This window comes from Phyllopteryx taeniolatus, chromosome 5 (genome assembly GCF_024500385.1).
Source record: "Phyllopteryx taeniolatus isolate TA_2022b chromosome 5, UOR_Ptae_1.2, whole genome shotgun sequence".
Lineage (NCBI taxonomy): Eukaryota > Metazoa > Chordata > Actinopteri > Syngnathiformes > Syngnathidae > Phyllopteryx > Phyllopteryx taeniolatus.
The window spans coordinates 7,054,320-7,076,351 of record NC_084506.1 but is presented as its reverse complement, the minus strand read 5'-3'; the positions used below and the strand labels follow the sequence as shown (position 1 = coordinate 7,076,351).

General features: G+C 47.6%; 2 protein-coding genes across 9 annotated transcripts in view; both read right to left on the bottom strand.

Annotated features, from left to right (window-relative positions):
* Positions 1-5,730: 5,730 nt before the first annotated feature.
* Positions 5,731-8,697, bottom strand: tmed6 (transmembrane p24 trafficking protein 6). Of its 2 annotated transcripts, XM_061774021.1 has the most exons (5): positions 8,372-8,697; positions 7,472-7,539; positions 7,234-7,360; positions 7,008-7,150; positions 5,731-6,030 (listed from the first exon to the last, which is right to left on the bottom strand). In XM_061774021.1, exons 1-5 carry the CDS (start codon positions 8,649-8,651, stop codon positions 5,806-5,808), a joined length of 843 nt encoding a protein of 280 aa, XP_061630005.1. In that variant the 5' UTR covers positions 8,652-8,697; the 3' UTR covers positions 5,731-5,805. The 2 variants fall into 2 exon arrangements, with proteins under 2 accessions (XP_061630005.1, XP_061630006.1); XM_061774022.1 differs by lacking the exon at positions 7,472-7,539 and having other exon boundaries at positions 8,372-8,687.
* A 1,267-nt stretch (positions 8,698-9,964) lies between these two features.
* ankrd27 (ankyrin repeat domain 27 (VPS9 domain)) overlaps positions 9,965-22,032 on the bottom strand; it is a 30,768-nt gene continuing 18,700 nt past the window's right edge. For 4 of the 7 annotated variants that reach the window (XM_061774943.1, XM_061774944.1, XM_061774948.1 and 1 more), the window contains 17 exons: positions 21,934-22,005; positions 21,662-21,834; positions 20,935-21,095; positions 20,644-20,759; positions 19,556-19,648; positions 18,238-18,435; positions 17,063-17,125; positions 16,839-16,937; positions 16,702-16,746; positions 15,887-15,994; positions 15,066-15,260; positions 14,873-14,992; positions 13,929-14,102; positions 13,751-13,844; positions 13,142-13,205; positions 13,006-13,069; positions 9,965-11,069 (listed from right to left, as the gene is read on the bottom strand). In XM_061774943.1, the coding sequence (XP_061630927.1) occupies positions 10,437-11,069; positions 13,006-13,069; positions 13,142-13,205; positions 13,751-13,844; positions 13,929-14,102; positions 14,873-14,992; positions 15,066-15,260; positions 15,887-15,994; positions 16,702-16,746; positions 16,839-16,937; positions 17,063-17,125; positions 18,238-18,435; positions 19,556-19,648; positions 20,644-20,759; positions 20,935-21,095; positions 21,662-21,834; positions 21,934-22,005 (2,472 nt within the window). In that variant the 3' untranslated portion in view covers positions 9,965-10,436. The remainder of the gene's footprint in view (positions 11,070-13,005; positions 13,070-13,141; positions 13,206-13,750; positions 13,845-13,928; positions 14,103-14,872; positions 14,993-15,065; positions 15,261-15,886; positions 15,995-16,701; positions 16,747-16,838; positions 16,938-17,062; positions 17,126-18,237; positions 18,436-19,555; positions 19,649-20,643; positions 20,760-20,934; positions 21,096-21,661; positions 21,835-21,933; positions 22,006-22,032) is intronic. The other 3 variants (XM_061774946.1, XM_061774945.1, XM_061774947.1) reach the window with 3 other exon arrangements.

Sequence of the window (22,032 nt, the reverse complement as noted above, 5' to 3'; positions counted from 1 at the left end):
CGCTTTTCGTTGACAAGAGGTCTCACACAACAAAACAAAATCAAAAAGACAGTAGGTCTCAGACGCGCGCGTTCGCAAAAAGTGCGTCCTGAAAAGTGTAGGACGGTAGGACATGTCATCATGTTTGGAATAATATGATGTCGATGTATTACACTGCTATTGTTCGAGGAGCAATTAAATTGGATTCGTGCTGTTCACATTCTCTTGAAAAGCACATCGTGACGTCACTTGAGAAAAGTCGAGGGGCGCTCGTTCTCAGTTCTCGCCCGTCATTCCGTCACGGCCCGCCAGAGGGGGCGCGCATCCCACTTTGAGAATCAAATGAAGCGGAAGTCACGCAAATGGGAATGAAATCAAATCGAGTGAAAAACATTTGAATATGTAATGCATTAATTTGATAGTATTCTAAGAATGTAAATAGTCAGAGGCAACGAAAAAGCTGAGACTTTTCTGCATAAAAAACAATGATGCAAGAAAATACTGATGATGTAGCTGAATCATGGTTTCCAAAGAAATTAGGTGAGGTAGCACGTAAGAAAAAGCAATTTTCACTTTTCTCCCGTGATGAAACATTTGCATTTCGACAATGCAAATGAACCGGCCAGTCAGGGGGTTCCAATCCGGCCGCTGGGGAAAGAGACCACGACTGTTGTTCATTTGTGGCCACCGGAGGGCGCACTGACAACCACTTACCACTTAAATGGCATCCCATCCTGATTTGAGCTGTGACTCCATATTTCGTAGTCTGAAAAGTTTCCATGTTGTGTTGCGTCAGTTGAGTTTGTCAGGATTTGCAGATGAATATGGATATTTATGCACATTTAAAATGATTTGTAGATCTTCACGTTGTTTTATAAAAGGTACATACAATTTTGATCTGGAAGATGTTGAAAAGAAAAAAAAGGGATTCCTAATCTGTTCAAATGACAATAGTTTTATGTTTACAAATTGAGATATTTTCTGAATGTGCTTGTAATTATTATCCATCCATTCGCCACGTAAGCGTTTTTGGCCCTTGGGCTCGGACTGGAGGCCATCCCGGCCCATGTTTTGTGTCCAAGTCAAATGTCACCCGAGCGAAGAGTAAGACAAAAACATTCATTCGCACATTTGAACAACTATGCAATGGAGCAGCGGCCCATGTATACAAACGAACGTCGGCGCTTGCGGACAATTGAGCGCCTTCGGCGAAGCGCTGAGAATGCAAAACCCCACGCAAGAAAAGGAGCGCAAATGCCACACAGGCAGGCGGGGGCCGAGATTCGAACCCAGAACCGAGAAGCTGCGACGTGCGAACCGCCCAATGAAAACATCGAGACATCAGAAATAACTGGCATTTGAAAAACGACGAAGCGGCAGCGGACGAACCGGAATGCGAACGCGCCGATCGTCGGCAGCGTTGTCCGTCGCCCGGACCGACCGGTCCGACCGGTCCTCGTTTCCCGCGTCACCAAAGCGAAAGGAAAAGCAAACCGACAGTGACGACGTCTCGCTTTTTGTGGCAAATTCCAAAGCGGGACTTCGGTGAGGCGCTCGCTCGCCATTTGCTGTTCAGGCCGCAGGTCGCTGAGGGCGTTCTCACCATCCATCCATTTTCTGAGCCGCTTCTCCTCACAAGGGTCGCGGGCGCGCTGGAGCCTATCCCAGCTGTCATCGGGCAGGAGGCGGGGTACACCCTGAACTGGTTGCCAGCCAATCGCAGGGCACATACAAACAAACAACCATTGGCACTCACATTCACACCTACGGGCAATTTAGAGTCTTCAACCAACCTACCACGCATGTTTTTGGGATGTGGGAGGAAACCGGAGTACCCGGGGAAAACCCACGCTGGCACGGGGAGAACATGCAAACTCCACACAGGCGGGGCCGGGGATTGAACCCCGGTCCCCAGAACTGTGAGGCGGACGTGCTAACCACCGTGCCGCCTGCATTCTCACCCAAAAACTAGCCTACTCTGATGCATAGGCATCAACAGTAGACGTGAATGCTAATAAATGTCCCTCTTAACTCTAACAATCCTTTTGTATTTTCTTCCCACATCCGATAATCCCAAAGTTATTCAAATCAAAATATTAAAACAAAATATCATCAAATCATCGACAACGGCAACATTTTGTTTGATGCCTTGCACCTTGTCTTTTATTGCACGGAAGTATTGCAGAGAAGCGACATTTGCTTATAGTGATGATGATTTTGAAGAACCCGCAGAAGAAGGATTAGGGGGCCGTCCTCGGAAACCACAAATGTCAGAACCCCGGTCGAGCATATTCGCGACGGCGCCGATCAGATTAAGTACGTTTTGGTGACGGTGTTGCTATTGACAAAACTCAGGTGCGGTGGCACCGAGGCATGACGCTGCGCCAGGCTCAGGGCGGCCCTGGAGGGGGTGCGGTTGTAGCTGATGACGGTGGAGGTGACAGAGCGGGCGGGGGGTTGGTAGAGCACGGGTGCGGGATGGAGGACCATCAGAGGGGGAGGGGGCGCCACGGGGTAGGTGAACACGGGGAAAGGTGACATGGGGAAAGGTGACACGGGGAAAGGTGACACGGGCATGGGCACGGGCGCAGGTGTGGGAGCGGGCGCAGGCGGGGCGACACCTGAGGAGGCCTTAGACGATCGCTGGGCAGGTACGTCGGTCTTGGGTGACGCGCCGACAAGTATCGTGGAGGTACGTGGCGTGGGTGCCTTGGTCATCGTGGCCAAAAGTAACTTGGCCACAAGCGATGTGGAATCGGGCAAGGCGGGGTCCGGGTCCGGGTCCGGGTCTGGGTCCGGGTCCCATCCGGCATCGGCGGCGCGAAACGCGGCCACCTGTGGGAGAGCCGGGCGCCTTCGCCGCCCGGCCTCGGCCGCCTTGCGCTGGGCGACGACGGTCTTGAGGCCATCCCTGAGGGCGTCGCCGTGGCTGATCTGCAGCGCCACGGACAGAAGCTGCACGTCCTCGTTGAGCTTCTGGCTGACTTCCTGGAACTTGGACTCGTTCTTGCTGGAGTTGAGGAAGCTGAGCAGGGTGTTGGCTTTGGAAACTTTGCCCATGAACTCCGCGGCGTCCGTCAGACTTCGGGCGAGGTCGACGAGGGCGTCCCTGACGTCGGGCGAGGCGGTCTCGGGCCGCCGCTTGATGCTCAGCACCATCTTCTCCAGAGCGGACACGCGCTCGCCCACCTGCCGGCACAGGACCTTGTTGGACTTGGCCGTCCGCGCCATTTTGTACACATCCGTGCACAAGCCCAGCACGTACTCGGCGCTCGATAGCAACAGCTGACAAACACAAGAACGCGACAAACGGAGCGCTTTAGCACCTCGAAGACACGCTCGGACGAGACAAATACACGCACGCAAATACGCTTTCGCTTCGAAACCTCAAGGAGTCTTCGACGGCCCAAGCCGCACGCCTCAAAGACCCACGCACAACATATAAGATATAACATATAAGATGTAACATATAACATATAAGACATAACATATAAGATATACCCCTCAAAGACACAAAGAAACATCAGAGATGCCACGCCACCGAATCGCGGGAAACGAACACGCGCGAAGCGGACGGCGTCGCGTCCTCGCACTCACGTCCACCATGTTGCTGGTTCCGCGGTCGTCGCTGCCAAACACGCCTGCAACGACAAACAAGTCCAACGTCACAAACGAGCAAAACGCGAGCGCGAAAAAAACAAAACACAAAAAAACCACAACGAACACGACGCTGCCTCGACATACGAGTCGAATTGGTCGCGCGACCCAGCTTGCAAGTCAATTTACTGGCACATCAAGTCGAATTTCCTCATTGAAAGGCTCTGAAACAAACTTGCATTCCTCACACCGCCGCAAAATACTTTCTTCTTTCCTTGTTGCATTTTTCAAACCGAAACTTAATTGGCGGAAGAGTATCGACATTTCTACCGCGATAAGTTCGGTATGGCGGGATAAACGTCATCGAGTTCCGCTTTTAACGGAGTAAATTTCACCTTTGAACGAGATCAGTTGAGTATGACGTTTGAAGTTTGATATATTTTGACCTCCCGAAATTTGGCAAAACCAAACTTTGCCATTCCTTCCGGTTGACGTCACTGCGTCTGTGTGTCTTTTTTTTTTTTTTTTTTTTCCCCGCGTCCTATAAATCAAAGTTGTATTCATTGATAATCAGTTCCCTCAGTTTAGAAAATGTCTGGGGTTTCCGTATACCTACGTATATCTGTCAAGTGAAGTAAATTCTATTTGCATGTTATATTCTTACTCTGTGTATAAATTGTCATGTCGTGATATATCCTACATCCCATTTTTTCAATTGAAAGGCAATATTGCTGTAGTTCGAGGGGGTTGATCATTATATAGCAGTACTAGCATGACTGGCTACCATTAGCCTGCGTGTTTCCTAAACACAGTACTAAAGTGAGGGTACGGATTACTAAACTGAGGGTCCAATTTACTAAACTGAGGGAACAGATTATCAATGAATTTTATTTTTCTCATACCTTGGCACCAGGGGGGCTTCGTAAAGTTGCTGTTCTACAATACAGAAAGAAACATTTAATTATAACCGATCAGGTTCGTGACTATTGTTTTTCAGCATTCCCCCCCGCCCCCCCAAAAAAAACTTTTCACAGTTAAGAATGTTCAGCTCCTTCACGACTATTTTTTCTTATTTACTTTTTAATTATATATATATATATATATATATATATATATATATATATACAGTATGTTTATATATTTTGTTATTTACAACTATCTTCCACCAGGCCTCAATTCCCATTTGCACACTTTTCAGGGTGAGCTTTTGCCAAATGAAGAAACATTCTCCACATTCGCCGCAACAGTTGCAAGCGCAAATGTTTGAGTTGAAATAAAGAAAAGAAAAAGAAAAATTCGTCACCTTATTTGTTATGCGCCCGAAGACGAAGATGAGAAAGCGAGCAGCGGAGGAGCTGGCGTGCGAGCGCGTCGGTCGCTGCCGGGCCGAACCCGTCCGACCGCTTCTTGTTTTTCGCCTTCTTCACGCTGAAAGGGAAAGCAACGACGACTTGCGTGCGAGCGGGTGGGAAATGAAACCTGATGGAGCTCTTTGCCGATGTGCCGAATCGTTCGGGGTGGAGCAACGAGCTCTGAGAGGGCCTGAATACTTTGCAAGAACTTCTTCTTCTTCATTTTCAAGGCCTAAACACGCACGAAAAGTCCAAGTTCAACAAACTCCTCCGACACATTTGATCTGATCAACTTTCAACTTCCTCGAAACGTGTCGAAGTTATCAAAAGCTTTTTATTTCACCGCACGGAACTTTGATGTTTCGGCTGATTCCGCTTGACCGCAGATGTCACACTTTGGATGAGAGTCCAGGCCTGAAGACATCGACAATTACTCCTGGTCATAGTGCCACCCAGTGGCCACTTTGGCACACAACCCAGATTTCATGTTATTACAAAACACCTTCCACACGTGTTTTTTTTTTGTTTTTTGTTTTTTTTTGTGGCTGGAATGTATTCACCGACGTGCTCCGTTCAAACTCGCTCGCGGCGTTAGCGTGCGGAAAGAAAGGAGGCCGGCAGAAGCCAATCACGGAGTCACTTGCCAAGACACGCCCGCCGTTGGTTTGTTTTGCAAAAAAAAAGCAGTCGTTTGGCAGCGTTTGACCCGAGGTAGGTGCTTCCGAGCGTGGGGGAAACGAGTTGCGTGTTACCGTTCGGACAACTTACTTGGACCGGCTGTGCCAGGCAATTTGGTCAAGTGTTCAAACTTTTCAAATGTAACTTTATTCATGTGCTCTACTGATTGGCGGATCAGGCAGTCACAAAAAAGCGTTCATCAGGCGCGCAGCTCGGCATCGCCGTCGTGTCCGAAGAGGCTCTGCAGGAAGCGCAGCTGCAGATATCCCGCCAGCACGACCAGAACGGCGAGGGCGGCCGAGCAGCAGCCGACGCGCCGCCGGTCGGACGTCAGCAGGAAGTCGTCGGCGCCGCGGCGCACGCGACCGTAGTTGTAGTGACGAAACATGTGGAAGACGGCGTTCTCCAGGCGCCGCGCCGACGCCTGAAACCAAAACAAGCCGCTTCAGTATCCGCTTTCAATCCGGCGGACGGGGCTAACTCCATTTCGCTCATTTTGCAGGCGCCTCGAGGTTTTAGGCCGCTCCCGGCTGAAGTTTCGCATCAAACAAAGTCCACTTAGCTTCATGCTAACAAACAATGCAAAACACCACTCACACGCTAACGGTTAGCATCAAGTGATGCGCAGATAATACCACAATACTCACAGGCATATATTCTTTATCCTCAGCGACAAATGGCTAATATTACAGCAATGTTCCCCAAAAATAGAGGATTGTTTTCCTGAGTAGTAGTCGTAGTAAACAGCAGTTTCTTTGTCTGTGTCTGCTATTGTTTTGTACAGTGCTGCCTCCCAGTGGCCAAAAACGGGCTCGCCAGAAGGATCGGGATCATCGTTCCGAACCCTGAAAATCCGCCATAAAAAGACGCCGCCATGGAAAAAAAAATGTTCTATCATTTGCGTTGACAGCAACAAACGAGTTCCGAATTCGAATCAAATCGGAACTCGTGGTACAATTCCGAAATGAAATGAAATCTATTGAACCAGAAAGCGAGTACGCTGTCACGTTTTGGCTGCCGCTTTTCCCTCTGTCCTTTCGAGTGTAAATGGCTTCCTGCGAGCGCGACCTCTCGCGGTACCGTGGCCCGAAGGTCGCTTTTGCGCCTGTCGGTGCCGTGAAGCCTCGCCGGCGGGGACCGACTGCCTCCTTTCTAAAGCTAGCTAGCTAGCTAGCAGGCCGGCTCGCAGAATGAGATTGGACGGTCCGGTCGCATCGGACGTTCCGGCCTGAAAGTTCGGATTGGAAGAGCGTTTTTCCACTTTAAAAACACACTGTGACTCGTTAAAAGAGGCTCTGAAATGTGTTACCCGAAGTTTTCCATTTCATTTGAGCCAAAAATCCAACTGTGTTTATTTTTTTTGGGGGGGGGGGGGGGGGGCGGTCGGAGGCGGCGGCGGACCTCGATGACGGCCAGCGTGTCGTTGAGTTTCCGGGCGGCGGCGTCTTGCGGTTGCTGTTTTTCGTAGTAAACGCCGAAGCTGAGGGCAACCTGCATGCTGCCGAAGCGGTTGTGGAAGTTGCTGAAGCACATCTGGTAGAAGCCTGAAACACACAAAAACACACACAAACGTAAGTTTTCATCTGTCACCGAGTAGCGAATACTTGCGAACGGCTAGTAGTCGTACCGGTCTCGCGGGCGTCCAGGTCGACTTGACCGCGGGCGTCGTCCACGGTGGAAAGCAGCAGGCCGCTGGGCGCGTTGAGCGTGACGGACAGGTGGCGGTCGCGGCCCACGCCCGTCACCCGCTGCACCTGCCACGCGCCCACAAAAAAACACTAGTAGCTCACAAGCGCCAGCAGCTTTCACCACTCACCGCCTTTGGCCGGCTCGTTCGGTATCGAGGATGTGGAATAAATGCTCACCTTTAAAGATCCGTGTACTAGTATTCTCTTTGGGCTCACGAGTAAGACACTGGGATGACTTGAGCGCACTGGTAGGATTGTAGAAAAACTAGGGCGCGTTCGTAGGACAACTAGTACCGTTTCTCCACTACTAGTGCAACTTGGTCTACTACAATGCACTCAAACCCTACTAGTAAACAACTGTGCTGCACTAACACAACAAACCCAAGCAGTTGGCATGTGTCCCGCGCTCGTAGCCTCCTCATGAAGTTCCATGTACTAGTACACTGTCTCCTCACTAGTAAGAATTCAGCACACTTTGGCATACTAGTAGAACAATTACATGTTACCAGTGAGGCTATGCACTAGTTGACATATGCATGCTACTAGTACTATTAGTCAAGTGCTAGATGCGAACTCATAGAATTTATGTCACTAGAAGTACTAGTAGTAGTTGTCAACTCATGTGCAGTTGGCCTCACTAGTAACATTTTGTTGTCCCACTAGTATACCAAAGTGAGGGTGAAGAGAACATGTACTAGTACACGTATCGTAATGAAAAGGCTACTAGTGTGGAACACATACCTAGTTGTTGAGCCTTGTCGTGTTACTAGAGCAGCACAGTAGTTTACTAGTAAGATTTAATTGCGTAGTAGTAGGCCAAAGTGGCACTAGGAGTGCAAAAACGTTACTAGTCATCCTACTAGTGCAACAAATTCTTACTAGTGAGGACAAAGAGCATACCATACGTGGACTTTAATAGGGAGGTTACTAGCGCACGACACATACTGATTCGTTCAGCAGAGTAGTGTTACTAGAGCAGCGCATTAATTGACTAAAAAGGATTAATTGTGCACTAGTAGGCCAATGATAGTAGTAGTAGTAGTGGTGGAGAAAGGTCACTAGTGGTCCTACTCGTACCATGAAGTTGAGATAGAACTTCTCCCCGTGGTGAGCGAAGTGCCAGAAGCAGTCCATCCCGGCGGCGGGCAGAACTACGGCCAAGTGGTACTGGTCGGCGCCCCAGAACAGCTCTTGGTCCGTCATGTCGGGCCGGGGGCCGCTCGAGGGGCCCCCGCTGGCCCCCGAGCCCCAAAACAGGAACGCCACGAAGCAGCCCAGCGCGTGCCGCTTCATGTCCGAACGATAGCGCCGGCCCGCCCGCGCACTCCGCTTGGCCGCCGATGGCTCGGCCAATCATTAACCGGCTGGGAAAGCGACGAGGCCCGGCGGCTGCTCCGGCGCGATAAGCAAAACGGCTGCCAAGTCAACTACTGACCACTACAAATACTGTGCAAGGACACGGTTTGCATTTTGAACTTTTACCTCCTCCATCTGAAAAACCGTACTTGTACTTTCCACTCCTATATTGTCCACTAAGTAAAAACCCCGATCTCGTGATTCGGGAGTATTCGATTAATCGTTTCAGCCTTCCAGTCAAATATTATTGTCTACTATATAAACATTCCTTTCTAATGGTTAGGAACTATTCACTTAATTGTTTCGGCTGTAGAGTCAACGATATAGTCCACTAAGTAGAAATCCCGATCTGGTGATTCAGGACTATTCGATGAATCGTTTCAAAGAGTTTTGGTCTTATTGTGTGTGGTGCGCTGCGATCGTCTCAACACAAAACAGCACACGCATGAAAATTCAGTTCCGGCGGCGATCTCGAAACGAGTTCTCCCAGGCAGAAATCTCACGTGATCACGAGTGATCTCACAAAAGCAGAAACAGAAACGAGCGTCGCCAACGGGAACGGCAGCCGGACGGTATATAGATTCGGATTAACGTTCTTAGAAGGGCAAAAGTTCAGCATTGCGTCGCGCAATGTCTGCTGGAACTCATCACTCATCATCTATTTTCCAATTTGTGTTGATGATAGTCTGTACGATTTTCAAATGTAATTGTAAATTTGACCAATATGATGATCTTGTAACATTAAAATAACTTTTTTTTTGGGGGGGGGGGGGGGTCGTTCAAAATATTACATTGCCCGGTAGGCAAAGGAATGGATAAATCCAGGAAACCTTTCGGAAAAGTAAAAAAAACGTTTAACGCTACGTGCTTCACGAACGTTACTCAAAACAAACATGGCCGACGCACGTCGATGACAGGTGACGCCGACGCTGTATGCTAACGTTCAGGAGCGAAAATCACAAGATTTGAATTGGCGATTATTTTTCCAAAATAGATTTTAGGCAAATCATCCGTTATAATTCAAGCTGACAGCTGACTGGACGCTCCACACGCAATAAAATGGCCGAACTCAGAAGCAGACAACGTTTTTGGTTTCATTGAAGTTTGGCTTTAATTCCTGAATATGAGGACGACTCAAGTTTATTTGAAAGTTGGCTTTAACCAAGCGTCCATTTTAAGAGTTCAAAATGGTTTTTGTTTGATGCAGAAATACAATTTGTTAGCATTAGCTAATTTAGCATTTTTGGTCGGTCAGTTCAGGCCGAAAAGCGGCGACAACTCAAAATAAAAATAAACAACAACAAGAAAACATGCTACGTGGAAGGCGATTTTTATTTTCAGTCTGAGCATTTTGTACAGATAAAAGTTAATAAAAGAGGGAAATTCATTTGAATGGAGAGATCTTGACAAGTTACAAAAATTGTTAGTGTTGGTAACTGAAAGCAAAAATTCATTTTTACTTTTGTACTTAAGTACATTTCAGTCTGCAATCAGGACGGAGACATTTTTTTTTTTTTTTTTTTTTTACACAAATATCAGTACTTTTCCGTTAAGTACCGAGCGGGAGTACTTTTGCCACCTCTGCTTTCACCTTGGTCAAAAGTCGACATTGAGACATTATTACTGAGGTGTCCATCAAATAAGGCACCGGGACGTTAGCAAGGAAACAGGAGCGCAAGAAGGAGGAGAAGAAGAAGAAAACACCTGGAAACCGGCGTCGCTTGGATGGGGGTGTCACCGGAAAGGGGCGTGTCAGAAGTGAAGGGCATGTCTTGAATGTCAGATGTCATTGGAAATGGGCGTGTCTCGTTGAAGGTTCGATTCCGGGCGCGACATCAGAAATGGGCGTGTCCCGAATGCGGGCGTTATCACTGGAGTTGGGCGTGTCCCGGTTCTGAGCGTGGGCCGCGTCTTTGATGGGGGGCGCGACCCTGGAGTTGGGCGTGTCTCGTCGAAGGCTTGTGTCTTCCCTGTCGGGCGTGACGCCGGAAATGGATGTGTCTCGGACGCACGGTATGTCACGCGTGAGGTTTGTGCGGTCGATGTCGGACGTGTCACTAGAAACGGGCGTGTCGCGGACGGCGGGCTCGTCGGCGTCGTGTTGCGGGGGGCTCACGCATGAGGCGTCGTCACGGCGACAGACGCGCTCGTCATCCGACGATCGTTCCGCGGCGGCGGTGCGCGCCGTCCTTCTGTGTGATGGCGACGTCGCGGGCGCCGCGTCGTCATTGTTGTCATGGCGACGTCTCGTCCGCGCGCGCACGTCGATCGGCGGCTCCGGCGCGCCCTCTCCCGAGTCCGGCGTGTGCCGGCGAGCCGGGCCCCGCCCCCTCCGCCGGGGGGTGCCGCCCGCGGACGGTCCGATCACGTCTGCTGTTTCGCCGCATCGCAACCGCTGCCTCCTTTTATCGGGACTTGCCTGCGCACACACATCAGTTCAACACGTCGTCACCGTCATTACTGTAATATCGACGCTACTTTTCATTTGCGTTACATAATCAGGATACCAAAAAAATGGAACTGTAATCTTGTACAGTCACTGGAAAAAAAACAAGTAATCCGATTACAGGTACATTATTAAAAATGGGTATCATTTCACAGGATGACATTTATAATGTGGGGAGAGAGCGGTCGATTGTTGATTTGAGCCCTCGGCCGTTTTCAAAGAAGCGGGCCGAGGGACCTTTTACGGAGTTAGCAAATCAAATCAAATTGAATATTTCAATTGATTTCCATAATCAAAGGAATCCAACCCAAAGCGCTCCACAGAGAGAAAAAAAACAAAAAAGCCGTCGCCACAGAGGAATGCAAACACACACGGCACAGATCGATTGATGGTGCGGCGGCACGGAGGATCCGGGTGAGCGAAGACCAGCGGCCGCAGAAACCCCCACGGGGGGCTCGACCTAGGGTTGGGGGGGGGAGACCCCGGGGGGGCGCCCCCCGACTGGAGGAAAACTTCAAGACTACAACTACAAGACAATCGGACAGGATAAAATAACTCAAGGGCAATAGGTGATACAATAAAATAGGATATTAAATAATAATAATACATAAATAGATCATGGAGTAAAATAAGAAATGAATAAATTAGCAAATGAGTGAATCAGTTCAAAGCTAAAGCAAACAGTTGAGTGTCGAGCGTCCTTTGAAAAGCGTCGGCAGCTCCCGAGGCGGCGTTGCTCGAGTTTTGGAAATCATCCATTCAAAGGCCGCAGGAGCTCAGGGCCAGCCAGGTTGGACAAGATACAAGCATATCATATCATATCATATATCATGTCGCATCCATCCATCCATCCATGGTCAGCACGTGTAACTCAAAATTCAAACGTTTTTGGATTTGAACTGACGGAGCTCTTATTATATAATTTATTTTGTCTCTATTGGCATCTATGGAATTGGAATACCGTAATTTCTGGTGTATAATGTGCACCCATGTATAATACGCACCCTCAAAGTTGACCTCAAAATTCTGGAAAACCCTTCTACCGATGTATAATGCATTTTTACAAAGCATGATTTTGCTTCTACCCATATGATCAAAACATGAAGTATTATCTGTATTTTGTTAGTTTTTTCAATGAATTCTTTTGAAGTGAAGCACATAATTATTTTTATTTACTTGCTCTTATTTAAAAATTCACAGCACTACTTTTATCTAGTAAATGAGAAAACACACAGTTTTGCTCATATGTTTGATTACCCGGGTAGAATTTGTAAGATGGGTACAATTCTTTCAAGAAAACATTGAATTTTATTTTAATGGGATTCAAATTAAATGGTCAAGCATTTCAGAAAAGCATTATCATTAAACAAAACATAACCATCAAGAAATTAATGATGGTTGTTGTTCAGTCATATTTAAAAAACAAAAAACAAAACAATATTTGACAAATTCTGCAAGTGTATGTAAACTTATGAGCACAAGTTTACATATACGGAGTCATACGTGCCCGTCATATTGGAATGAAAGTGTTGGCTACACCTTTTTTATAACCACTAGGTGGCGGTGGCATTTTGGAATGAAAGTGTACAGCTTTTTCATAACCACTAGATGGCGGCATACATTTCTAAAATTTGAAAGTTTTTTTCCATTTGCCCCAATACCTATGTATAATGCGCACTATTGACTTTTGACTATTTTTTGGGGGGGAAAAAAATGCACAATATACATGAGAAATTACAGTAATTCAAAGTAATCAAGTTACATCACTTTCACATGATGGTACTTGGATTACATTACCAACTACATTTTTTACCAGGTAACTAGTAACTGTCGGCGAAGGGATTCTGAAAGGAACCGTAACCCGACGGAGTCCATTTGCGCAATCGACAGGAAGAGGAAGCCGACCCACCTGCTCGGGCGCAGCAGAGCCCCGAGTCGGACTGCGGCATGTTTTCTTCACCTCAAGCTGAATCCTGAAGAAAAGAACACGAAGGACGTCAAACACGCTCAACGGCGGAGGAGGAGGAGGAAGAGGATGGCGCAACCTGCTGGCGGCCATCTTGGGTCGCGGGTGATCGTTGAGCCTCAGACGCTGCACGAAGGAGTGAGCTGCACAAGAAAGACACGAAGAAAAAAACGACACCAAGACAAATGTAGGTTACGAATTGTATTCGTTCTGTGAGCTCGTTTGGAACCCGGAACGCAAACGCAATTCATGCCTCCCAGCCTCAAAGCAAACTTCAATTGGATCAGTGCAGGCTTGAAAATCAAAACACTATAACATATTTTTACATCAAGTACCACCTAAAAAATACTCGTTACCCTCCAAGTACCACCGTAATGACCCAAGCGTATTCCCAAAAAGTGTAATTAAATGTCACTCTAAGAAGCACTTTGAACAGGAAAACCACTGAAATGTCTTAAAATAAATACAGTAAGATGTTTTCAGTAGGTAAATTTGGTGTTTCTCCGTCTAAACGATGTCGCAAATAAAAACTTGACTTCACTTTCCGCAAACTGTGAATTCACTTTAGCTTGCGCAACAAGAACGAAAAAAGAGAAAGAAAGAAATGAGAGGGAAAAGACAGATAGAGAGAGAAAGAAAAAGATGAGGGGAGAGCGAGCACGGCGTTTGTTTTGCGTTGAGCGATTACCCAGAGTTCCTTTGGGCACGGAGAGAAGTTTGATGGGTTCGTCGTCCGGGGAAAGTCCCAAAGCCTTCTGCAGCGATCGCACAATCTCCACGTTCTGAACCACAACAAAGTTAGTTAGCGGCGCCGCGTTAGTTAGCAAGTTTGTCAGTGACGCGCGCGGCCGTCACCATCGGGTCACCTTGCCGCCTCGCTGGTACGCGGTGTCCAGAGGGGTCCTGTGCTTTTTGTTGCGCAGGTGCGGGGAGGCGCCGGCGCTCAGCAGCATCTCCACCAGCGCCCGCTGACTCGCCCGCACCGCGCAGTGCAGCGCCGTGTTGCCCTGACGATTGCGCACGTTCACCAGCGCCTCGCTCTGAACAGAACGCGACACAGACAAGAGACCGGCAGACGACATGAGACGTAAAGTTTTTTTTAACAAAACAGGCTTACCTAAATGTTTCAAACGGAACTATTTTCACTCGCTATTCTTTAAAAAGCATCAAGACTTTCAATCTTGAGGTGACATAATGCCGCGCAGCTCCCGCAGAGCGAGGAAAGACGCGGAGTTTTACAACATTTCTCAGAATATTAAGCGCTCGAGAGTTAATAGATTTGTTCTCAAGCTATTTTCAAAACTTGGTTAATTACGCTTCAAAATGAAAGACGACGTGGAGACAGACCCGTAGTATCGATTTGAGCAAAATTCTGAAATTGACCATATTTGGAAATACGAGGTTTCCGCCCGACAGTCGGCAAAGGTCTACGCGTATTCGGGGTCGAACAGACTATTGGACTAGTCAATGTTACGACTCCACGATGACGTTTACTGCTTGAAGTCGACCATTTCTTATTGTAATTGCGAAACACGTGTTTTTGAAATCAATTCTGAGGCGGCGGTCAGTGCAGCAAAATAGCAGAGCTCTCACAAGCATGTGCAAAATACGCAACTTTATCATCTAAAGTATTGCTTTGGCGCCATCTCGTGGCATCTATATGTAATTGCCCTTTTGAGGCAGCTGAGTGAATTATTTGCAGATTTCCCCGTTTGTCCGCAAATATCAATTACGTCATCTATGAGTTGACGTCGACTGGACTTTCGTCACGTTAGCTTCAACTTCAAGTCGTTTCTACGTCCGCGGTCACCTGTACGAGTGTGGCGGCGGTGTCCAGGTTGCCGTGGAGACAGGCGTGGATCAAGGCCGTGTTGCCGTACTGATCCTTCTTGTTGAGCTTGGCGTTGCACTCCAGCAGGAATTTAACCACCTGAACGCGCACACACGCAAACGTCAACGCCTCTCTTGACAGCTGTCAATCGCCCGGAGAGGCCACGCCCAACCTGCAGGTGGTCGTTCTGGCTGGCCAGGTGAAGGGGCGTGGCCTTGCAGTCGGTGCGCGCGTTGACGTCAGCGCCGCGGCGGACGAGAAGCGTCGTCAGCTCCGCGTGGCCGTACATGCAGGACACGTGGAGCGGCGTCACGCCGTCCACGTTGGCGCTCGTCACGGACAACGCGCCGCTCGGGACTGCACGCGCCTGAAAAACACACACACACCATTTCATTCAACGGCTACTGGAGAGCACAAAGACAGAGAATAGATTATTATTATTATTTTTATTTAAATCTGAGTGCTGTGGACATTTCTATTCATCAACTGGAATCCATCCTTCCATCCATTTTCTTTACCGCTTCTCCTCACACGGGTGGCGGGCTTGCCGGAGCCCATCCCAGCCATCTTCGGGCGGGAGGCGGGTCACACCCCGAACCGGTCGCCAGCCAATCGCAGGGCACATGGAAACAAACAACCATTCGCACTCACATTCACACCTACGGGCAATTTAGTCTTCAATCAACCTAGCATGCATGTTTTTGGTGATGTGGGAGGAAACCGGAGTGCCCGGAGAAAACACGGGCACGGGGAGAACATGCAAACTGGAATCGAAAATCCAAATAATAAATCATAATCTCCTTAGTCTAACCAGGTAAGGAAATTGAAAACAGTTTCTCATTTACCATGCCGACCGAGTGGACATTTAGGGTTCAGCGTCTTGCCGAAGGGAACTTCAATAGTGGACAGTTGGAGCCGGGATTTGAACCGCCAACCTTAGCCAGAAGGTGTGCGTGGATTTCAGTGTTGGGATTCCCATGTTTGCGTTATCACCTTGTGAGCCGGCGCGCACGAGGCACACTGACACAGAGGGTGACACAGCGACGCCGCCGACGACGCGTCCGCCTCGTCTTCGTCGGCCCACTCCAACAGGTAGTGCACCTGGAAAACACACACACACACACACACACACACACACAGGGATGGACAGAAAGGAGAATCAGAGAAAAAGAATATAAAGGGAAAGAAAAGGCAGGACAAGAGAAGGAGAGGAAGAGAGAAATTGATGAGACCGATAAACACAAAAGGGAATGAACGAGAGAGCAAAATAGAGATCAGAAAAATAGCCAGAGAAAAGGGAAAGACTGATAGAGAATGAATTGAGACAGAAAAAAAGAGATGATACAAGAGAAAAAGAAAGCGTGAGGGAAAAACAGAAAAGAGAAAGCATAAAAGATTCAGAGACAAATGAAAAGAGCGAGGAAAACAAAAACGAGAGCAACAGAAGGAGAGAGCGAGAGAGCAAAATAGAGACCGGTGGAGAAAGAAAGACGGGAAAAAGAGAGCGAGAGAAAGGCAAAAGCAAGACCGAGAGAACAAGATTAAGAGAGAAATGAAGAGGAAAAACAGAAAAAAGGGAGATTGAGCGAGACAATGAGACCGAGCGAGAAAGATCAAAAAAGAGAAAAAAGGCAATGAGAGAAGAAATTGAGAGAGAAGTGAAGATAAAAGAGAAAGAGGGAGCGTGCCAGAGAAAAACAGAGAGAGAGGAAAAGAAACACACATACACACACGCACACGCACACATTAGCACGAGTGCGGCTCGCCCGAGAACGCGCCGAGATTGCGGAGTGTTCGAGCGGCGTCACCATTTGCACGTCGGCGTCCGCCACGGCCCGCAGCAGCTTCTCCACCTGTCAATCACACACAAGCGCGCACGCGTGGCGGTCACCGTGGAAACCCGCTTTTTTGCCGACGCGTTCGCATTTTGAGGTTTTGGCGCCACCTGGCGATGTCGCACCGACGCTCTCTCGGGTTGGCGCTCGCGGCCCGGCGACGACGACGCGCTGGACGTCGACGAGCGGCGACTGCTGAGGTCCGATGCCTTGAGGGGAGGGGTCACACGGGGAGGGGAGGGGAGGAGCACACAGATGTTTCTCGCTTCCGTGGTTAGATATTTGATATTATCTGTGCAGCGCTGAAAGAATAGTGCGAGTGTCGCGTCCTCACATGAACGCTGCCGCTGTTCGTGCGGTGCTGCTCCTCCTGCGTGGATCGCAACAACGTCAGCACCTACGCACACACACACACACACGCACGCACACAAAAGTCGCGTGATCTGTTAGCGTTCCCGTAAAACTTCTAGCAATTATATATGTATACAATCAATTGTTCACATTTCCTTTAGTCGTATCACGATCATAATGTAGGGACGGTTTTTGCATGCTACACACATTCAAGTACAGTGAACCCCCCCCTTATCATTTGATTTGTGCGTAACTGTGATAACACAAGATGGCCCGGCTAATAGGAAAGTAGTAATTGGTGTGAAGTAGCTATACTGAAAGGATACAACTCCACTGTCGTAAGATCTTTGTATGTGGGGGAGGAGCTGTGTTCAGCCTGGGCTGTTAGCGGAAGTTATGTTGTGTTTTGGTCACATGCACGTCGTTTTCGGCTGAGCGGATCTTAGAAACGAGACGAGACTAGAATAGACTTAATTGTAATTGTAGTCCCTCCATCCGTTTTCCGTACCGCTTCTCCTCATTGGGGTCGCGGACGTGCCGGAGCCTATCCTAGCTACGTATGTTTTTGGTTGTTTTTTGCTGAACTACTGCTTTGGCACCATCTTGTGGCATCTCTAGGCAATTGTAAATCTTTTCTGAGGTGGCGTCAATTACGTGCAGATATTCGCTATTTGCGGTAGGGTTATACGGCGATCCCTCAATTATCGCGAGTATTAGTGACCAATTATTTACTGCATATTTATGCAAATTTTGAAGTTTCATGTATGGAGTCTCAATGTGATACTTTTGCGGGGTGCACTTATTTATTTGTCCACATGATGTCGCCATCCTTACACTCTACACAAGCACATGCCTGTAAAATGTGGGTGTGCTCTGCTTGAGTGACATGAAAGTCAAGCCATGCGGATGTGCAAAGGATGGGCGAGTTGCTGGTAAACCGTGAGGCAGTGCGCCTCACAGCGACGGTCTCGGCGTGGTGGCAACGCAAAGCATCATGGTTCTTGCTACTACATCCCAGAATTCCTTGCGGTGCTCCTATTCACGACAGGTAGTCGGAAATCAAGCTAAATAGCGAGGGATTACGGTACTCGGTGAATAGCGCGGGGGTTCCTGTATTTTTGCACACACACATGCACGCACGCACGCACGCACATTGACCTTTGAGTTGAGGGCACAGTGGGCTGGCGTGTGCGCGCTGTTGTTGAGCGCGTGCACGCTGGCGCCGTTCTCCAGCATAACTTGGACGATGCCCTCGTAGCCCCAGCGCGACGCCAAGTGCAGCGGCGTGTCGCCTTTGTCGTTGTGCAGGTCCAGGCAGCACGTTTGGAAGTCGTAGTAGACCAGCGCCTTCACACACTGACACGCGACAACGACATCATCAGCATCAGACACTTTCAATAACGAGCGACTCGTTCAACATGATCACGTGCCGCACGATGACAAGCCGACTGCCTGGCAACCACATTTTGTTTTGTGTTTTACTTCTTTTAAAGTTTTGCTTTTTTCTTACATTGTTTTGATTACTTATGTTTGATTTTTATCTGTGTGCAGTACTTTGTTTCCAGCTGTGGTTGTTTTAAAAATGCTCTTGAAATAAAATGGAGTTGTGTGTGTGTGTGTGTGTTTCTGCATTTGAAAGTGCCCCGATGGCTGATTTTGTTTTGTAATTCTTTTCGAAGTATTTGTTCATCATTCGCACCCGTTGGTCTTATCGGAGGCCTTTCAAATTGTGGCAGATGGGTGCTGACTCTCATTTGAATGTGATTGGTTCATTCTGAATGCAGCCGCAGCCCTACAAATAAGAGGGTGTGACCATTTATGCAAACACACGATCTCATTTGCGTATTTTGACTTTTCTTGTTGAATTTTTTTTTTTCCAATTGAGTTGTGCAGGTTACAGGTCATATTAATGGTGGAGATAGATTTGAAATGATTTATCTCTTTTTTTTTTTTTTTTTTTGCAGGAGGATATTTCCGAATTCAACTACGATGTATTCCGCTGTGCCCACATTGAAAGTCTGGAAGGGTTTTTACGAGACAAACACGAGTGAAAATAAAACATTTTAGTAGGCTTGCTATTATTATTATTTTTTAATCAATGGTTGAAATGCATCTTTGAAGAAAGAAGATGCCCATGGAGCATTTTGGCCATTAAAAAAAAAAAAAAGTGTTCCAAAGGTAATTATTTCCTAATTGCTCAAAAATTGATCGATATTATTGGAAATGACTGCCAGTTTTGTTTTCCACAGCAAAAATACCTAAAATCAACTTCTTAGTAAAATATGGACCATTAAGACTCTTTTAGTGTAGTTGCGCTTTAGTAGTTTAAATGTGTCAAAACCATGTGGGAGAGGTAAAACTAATTTAAAAAAAACAAAACATTTTGATACTCTCTTCTATATTTCAGAGTTTCCCGTGCATCTTGCGTGGAAACGGTGAAGCCGAGCGTTGAAGTTGGAGGAAAGATGCGACTCACGTCCTCGTGTCCGTAGGTGCACGCCAGATGCAGCGGCGTGTTGCCGTTGTTGTCCTGAGCGTCTGCGTCCGCCTTGTAGTGCAACAGCAGCAGCTACGCACACACACACACAAACACACACACGACATTGATTAGGCCTTTCTCTGTAACACAGTTACATGTATTTTATCGTTCTTCAATGCTGTCTTTTTCTTAAATCAGGGAGGTCCCGCACCATCGGGGGTCCACAAGCCGTAGCTTTGGGGGCTCCACAAAACATTGAGAAATATATTAACATGTCATGTGAGTTTGTGTGTATCTTTGAAAATGGTACATTGTAGTACTTCCATATGGGGACCAATACAACAAATCAATCCGCTATATGCAGAACGTCACGTGACCGAACCTGGAAAACAGGTCAGCGGACTTCCTGTGGATTTGACGCTAATGCGCATTACTAACTTTGGGTTGATGAGATGATGGAGCCAAAAAGGTTGAGCGCCGCGGTCTTAAATCATACAACTCAATTACGTCTAAATAGATTCTATTTGTTAAAAATGTTCCTTCAGGGGTTGAATCCGCGAGAATGTGTTGAACTGAGGATGTCGGCCATTTTAGCTGAGGTGGCAAGCGTCATTAGGCATAAAAAATAAAAATAAAAATAATTCATTAAATGACAATCAAAGGATATTTTACAAAAATATCTGAATCCCAACAGTAAGACCAATTCTAACTTTCTGACTGCTTGCAATTAGCTGCTGCTTTGTAATTAGCTTGGTTTCAAAACAAACAATATTTACTGGGGCTGTACCAAACAAATATTTTAATCATCAAATAATCGGCCCATTATTTAAAAAAACAAAAAAACATCCCCCTTTATTCTAAAACAGGACATGATTTGAAATTGACAGAGCAGCAAAGGCACAAACATAATTTTTTTATGAATTCATTGTAAAATGGTCTGACATATTTCCAAGAAAATCCATCATTTGCAAACTTTTGGTGTCACAAATGACAAACTTGGTGCAACCCTGTCAAACAAGAACAAGTTTCATGAGCTGGAGGCACCTGACTCCGAAATGTGAGTAATAGCGTGCTTGCGTGCTGACCGTGACTCCCTGGTGTCCCTTTTGACAGGCCAGGTGCAGCGGCGTGAGCGCCTGGTAATCCGTGCCGTTCACTGACGCTCCTTTGGACACCAGGAGGTCAATCAGCTGCGCCTGGCCTACAACAAAAAAAAAAAAGTTAGATTTGTCCAAACAAATGCGCCTTTAGTTGTAGCAGGTATTCAAAATGAACAAAACTGAAAAAACAAGAATCGTTTCTTCCGTGAGTGTAGATACCGACAACACTGCTAAGTCGTCACCACTGACTGTGCTTTTTGTAAACTAGCGCCTCACCGTTCACAGTCATGTTGTTAGTGTAAGAAGTGCACATCAAAATGATCCCAGCAAAAGATTCAAATGGAAGTTGCTGACCGCAGACGGCGGAGACGTGCAAAGGCGTGTACCCTCGCTGGTCTCTGGAGCGCGCCGTGACGGCGCACGGGTCGTTGAGCTTCCTGGAACGCAAGCAGAGTCGATGAAACGGTCGCCGCGAACAGGTGAGCAATCGTGCCGCGCGGGTGGGTGCGGTCAAGATTCGTTTACACGCTATATGACCAACACTCAGAGGTGGGAAGATGTCGTTGCTTACAATTACAAGTTAGCCTGCTGAAAATGTCACAGCGGCGGAACCGTTTCAGTGACTTTCTCAAAGTAATGTAACTAAGTGCATTTGACGAATTTTCTCAGTTTTGAATGCATGCATCAACAGGACCCTTGGAAGTTTCCTCAACAAAAGTGATAGATTATGATTTTGGAATCAACCACATATTTGTTCATTTTTGCAAATAATAAAACTGACAACAAAACACCATGAGATGTAAATAGTAGTGCTACAACCGAATCGGTGGACATTCAAATTGAATAGCAAATCAAAATGACATTTGGCATTTGAACATTATTTAAATCATGCAAACCTTTTTTGACCAACCCCGCTGAAAGAATCGGAATCGGTTGGAATCAGAATCGAAATAAGGAACCGGAATCGGAACCGGAATTGCTCAAATTTAAAATGATGCCCAACTTTAATTGTATCGTATGTTCTGGCAGGAGACAAGTCAAAAGTCCTGACCCGGACAGTCGGAGGTCACAGAGGTCACAGGCGCAGAGTGGGTGACACGGGCGCAAGGCGTCCTCTCGGCTCTCGCCTTCGCTCAGCAGACGCTCCGCCGCTGCCTCGTCGCCGTTCGCGATGTGCTGCGCGCCCACAACGCACACACACACAAACATGCGTGAGCGAAGCGAGGAGCTCCACGGGGGAGGCGGAGTCGGGCGAGAGAACGTTCTGGCGCTGACCTCGAACAAACGGCTGATGGGCGTGGCGGAGGCGCTCGCGAGCTCCACGTTCACCTTCACCTCCTCGCAACCCTGAACACATACACATTCTCAGCGTGC

Bases quoted from the DNA above. Each gene is read 5' to 3' on its own strand.
- tmed6 (XM_061774021.1), bottom strand. From the start codon at position 8,651: ATGATTGGCCGAGCCATCGGCGGCCAAGCGGAGTGCGCGGGCGGGCCG. The intron at 7,540-8,371 runs GTACGAGTAGGA...CAATCCTACCAG, and splicing joins AGTTCTATCTCAACTTCATG to TGCGCTCAAGTCATCCCAGT. The intron at 7,151-7,233 runs GTACGACTACTA...TGTGTGTTTCAG, and splicing joins CCTGGACGCCCGCGAGACCG to GCTTCTACCAGATGTGCTTC.